This window comes from Arachis hypogaea, chromosome 12 (genome assembly GCF_003086295.3).
Source record: "Arachis hypogaea cultivar Tifrunner chromosome 12, arahy.Tifrunner.gnm2.J5K5, whole genome shotgun sequence".
In the NCBI taxonomy this organism is placed as follows: domain Eukaryota; kingdom Viridiplantae; phylum Streptophyta; class Magnoliopsida; order Fabales; family Fabaceae; genus Arachis; species Arachis hypogaea.
The window spans coordinates 26,115,036-26,119,666 of record NC_092047.1 but is presented as its reverse complement, the minus strand read 5'-3'; the positions used below and the strand labels follow the sequence as shown (position 1 = coordinate 26,119,666).

General features: G+C 31.6%; 1 protein-coding gene across 1 annotated transcript; it reads right to left on the bottom strand.

Annotated features, from left to right (window-relative positions):
- Nucleotides 1-387: 387 nt before the first annotated feature.
- On the bottom strand, nt 388-4,109 carry LOC112727195 (glutaredoxin-C5, chloroplastic). Its single transcript, XM_025776862.3, has 5 exons — nt 3,607-4,109; nt 3,414-3,487; nt 2,079-2,153; nt 1,035-1,061; nt 388-772 (listed from the first exon to the last, which is right to left on the bottom strand). Exons 1-5 carry the CDS (start codon nt 3,918-3,920, stop codon nt 699-701), a joined length of 564 nt encoding a protein of 187 aa, XP_025632647.1. The 5' UTR covers nt 3,921-4,109; the 3' UTR covers nt 388-698.
- Between the last annotated feature and the right edge of the window lie 522 nt (nt 4,110-4,631).

Genomic DNA, 4,631 nt, shown 5'->3' with positions numbered 1-4,631 from the left:
TATCAAGCGTTTCAAGAACATTAGTATCGTAGTGGTTTTAGCCATTGGTCTTTATTATAAAATATAAAATAGTTTAAATCAACGACTAAAACCAATGAAACACCAATGTTTCTAACACACTTAATTTTCCCAAATTATTATCGTAGTGCATACTCCAAGGCATTGCAGTAATCATATACGAATACGGAAGCAATCACACTATCCTTCTACGTTGTATGTTTTTGTGTACACTCTTAAATTATTTTTACCTTTTGCGTTGTATGTTTTTGTGTGTACTACTATTTTCATTAAATATACGAAAACCAAAATAAACAGAATTTGAATGACTTTGTCCATGAATAATAGTGATATGAACAAGAATATAAAAGGTTGAGAAGGATACCAGACTTCACCACGGCAACAGCGCCATTTCCTATTAGTAGGTGTTGTTTTCATGAATCAAACAATGTTATTATACTTTCAGAAAAGTCCTTTAAATCTAAGTCTTTTCAATTATTAATTTATTACCTAACTAAGAAGAATAATATAAGTCTTCCAGCACAGTCACCACCTTACGTGCAACTTTAAGTTCTAGAACCCCTTTCAATGCAGATTTATGAAGATGCAATGCTTTCCACCAAGGTGTGACAAACATGAGAGGACAGCATTGGCCAAAGGAAACAAAATGGAAATAGGATCAGATTCCCTCTAGGACGACATCAGTCTTTGCCTTTAGCGGTAGCTTCTGATAGCAACGGTTCAAGTTCGCCCTTCCGGTACAACTTCAGTGTATCTGCACAAGAGAATTAAATGGTAAAAACAAAATACGGGGAAAGGAGGGAAATTTGCATTATTTCTTTTCTATTAAACTATGTAGCATTCAACTCTTTGGAGCTGCTAGAAATTCAAGTTCATATTCAATATAGTCATAGTTCATAATACGAATGTAAGAACAGTTAATCAGTGAGGAAAAATAATTGTTTATTTGAACTGCAGATATCCCTCCAACACTCACATAATCAATAATGGTAAAGCATAAGACCAAAAAAATATACCTGTACAGCCACCAATATGTTTGCCTCCTGTAAAAGAACCTTAGGGTCAGGCATAAGCAGTTCCCATCGAAAAATTAACATTAATAGCAGGGTAACAATCTTTATTTTTCTTGTGAAATCATAGTAGAAGATTTCTGGATGAAATACATTATGTATTGTTCAAGAAACAGAAATAACTCATATAGTATATACAAGGACTTAGTTATGACTTATGAGAAGTTTCTTATGAATAAGAATAATGGTTGGAGCCCAGTTTCAGTTTTGGATCTCAAAAGACATTATCATTGAAGGTTACGAGCTTATCAGGCAAAATAACATAAAAGGTTTTGGAATTAGATGGAGAAACAGGTTTTGGAATTAGATGGAGAAACTGAATATCAAGCTGTTTCTCAATTTGTTTGCAAATAAGCAGAGATCACTTGCGTGGTTTTACAAATCTACATACGAAGAGAGTTGAAATGGTTATAGCACTTACAAATTTATGTTGCTCCTTTATGACAAGAATTGGGTGCAGTTGTAAAGAGGCTATCCTTTAAAGGAGAGAACCGTAGTTCAAACTCTAAGAGAAGAAAATTGTTGGGAGTATCTTTTGTCGCAAGGGATTAACCTCAAAGTAATGTCTATGGAGATACCCAGAAAGACCAAAATAATAATAAAACAAATTGCTACTTAATGACAACAGTGGTTTAGATCAAACTGGACGAGCAACAACCTAGCAATTATGTAGCTACTGCCAATATCCTCCTCTTTTTCTTGTTTGGTGGTTTTTAATGATATTAAATCCATCAATAGAAACAAAGGAACACTTTATAAATGCTACTCCCTCTTTCTCAAAATATGCATCTCTTTCGTCTTTTAGTTTCATTGAAAAAATTAGTGTATATCAACAATCTATTTGTCTAGATACATTGATTTTTCAATAAACTTAAAAAGTATAAAAGACACTTATTTTGAAAAAGAGAAAGTATGGAGTAATTATTTTGACTAATATTGACAAACTATTTGTATCATCAATAAGAATAATGGACTAGAGAAGGTACTAACCAATAAATACATTTGGCACAGTATGTTGCCCTGTAAGCCTTTCCAACACCTTCTGCAACTGTGGCCCTTGTGGACCTAAGGAAAAAGAAATAAATATTTAAAATGCAAAGAACATACAAAAAATGTTACGATTAAGATAAAATGAGTAATACAGAATGATTTTCACCAATATGTTCGAATAATAAGCAATGTGAAGATTAGAAAAGAAAAGAGTGATTAATTAAGCAAATTTTTATCATTACTGAAAGCGTTAGCTGCAACATACTTATCAGTTAAAAACCTATTGATCGCTAGATGAAGATATGTTATAATTATCCTTCAGCACAAAAATAATCCAACTCAGCTTCTATATAAAAGACATCAAGAGATTAGATTGGCTTGGTAACCAACGCTTGAATTGAAATAACCTTGTTGCAGCTCATCCATGCAACTACTGTTCACAGGGAACACTATTTCAAGATGCCAATATGCTTAGTCCATCATCACACATAAAATTAAGAGGTTTTAAGTCATGCCATGATTGTCATCAAGATAGAGATACATAGTATGTAGTTAACTGTGCATCAACATTAAGAAGTTCATAAAAGGCCTTATACTAAGGTATCCACACTTGTAGTTATGTAGTGATACACTGCCCATAAAGAAGAACAGACAACAAGCAAAGATGACGATAGGTCAAACTTGTTAAATATTCAAGATGCAAAAGAAATATATGGTTGTCAGGAACATTAACTATAAAAAGAACTAATGAATCAAGAATAGAAAATACATATAAGAAAAAGCAGCAAAGAACTATTTGGGGTATATAGATTAAAATGGGAAATATTTCAGATTTCTAAAGAACTCCATACTGTAACAACAGACTTAACATATTTCATATATAAATAACCAGCACTATTAAGATTCAGATAACACGTTCTCAGACAAATGACAAATCCACATTCTTAGTCATGATTCATTTATGATCCATCAAGCAACACTCATGTGAAAATATAGACATGTGAACACTAGGCCTAAAATTCAGTTACACACAAATGCCCATGTGCTCGTTAACTTGTGATGAGTAAGACCTACCATCACTTTAATTCCACAAAAATTGCATAATTGTTAGTTGAATAAATCGCTGATATATATATATATATATATATATATATATATATAAAAGGAAATTTCTTAAAGTTAAGGATTATTATGAACTTTGCTTGTAATTTCAACAAGTAAAATACTAATTTGAGAGCTTTACACAAATGATAATAAACAATATTAAGGGTTTGGGGATTACTAACACAGATAAAAGACACCACCAATTAAGGAAAGGAAGTTGAATCAAATTACCCATTTCGTCCAATTCGAAGACCAATGGTTCCACGCCGAGCTTCTTGAACAACGCTTTCACCTCAGAAGAATACCTTCCAACACACAAACACAAAATTCAGCCAAATCAAATCAAATTGTTAAATTAAAAAAAAAATCAAATTAATTCAAATAAAATCGCTAATAATAACAGTGGAAGAGTTAGAGAACTCACGAGCACCATGTTTTGGAATAAACGACGACAGGGTTGCCCGAAACGGTTTTCTTGATGGTCTCTTCGAGTCGGGAACCAAAGGAAGAAGAAGAAGAAGACGACGACGATGAGGATGATGACGTGGCACGGATTGAACTGATATTGGGCCTGATTGGGCCAGTGTTGAAAGAAAATGCGTTCGGGGTGGTGATTGTTGTTCTGGGAACGGGGAAGGAGCAAGTGAAGAATTTGATAATATAAGACGATGATGAAGATGAAGGCTTGAAGGGATTGAGAGATGGCGGTGAGAAAGTGAATGTGTTTGGCAATGCCATTTCTTCAGAGAGGTGATTTGGAATTTGATGCACTTTCCAATACTTTCCCACTTGCTTCAATTTCTGCCCCCCTTATTATTGTTAAAAGAATTGCATGAAAGATATAGCTGTGATTATGATGTCCATGGAACAACGCAACCCAATTTTCGGACAATAGATCTTCTCAATTTTTTCTTAATTTTTTTCATCAATTATTTGGTTAAATATAATTTTTTTTATTATACATTCTTTGAAATTAAAAAAGATATTTGAAAAAATATATTAAATCATAAAACTTATATTTGACAAAATAATTAAATAAAAATTGAGAAGATTGAGTTATTATTATATTTTTTTAAGAGTAAAATATAAAATTTTAAAAGTTAGATCATTCATCGAACCATTTTAAAATTAATTCAATTGTGATTCAATTGTAATAATCATTTATATCAAAATAATAAATAAAATATAAATAAATATACTAAAATATAATTATAATTTAATATAAATTTTAGAATATTTCTAATATTTGATTTTAATTCTATTTCATTTTGGATCTTTCAAGATGTCACATAAATATTTGCAGGACTATATGTCATAAAAACTAATTTGAGATTTAACATACAGAGTGCTGCTAGGGAGCCAATGGTTTATTTATACAATGTGTACAATGGCTATGTGAGTTACAAAATGAATATCACCCATAATATTTAGAATAACCATCTGATTTTG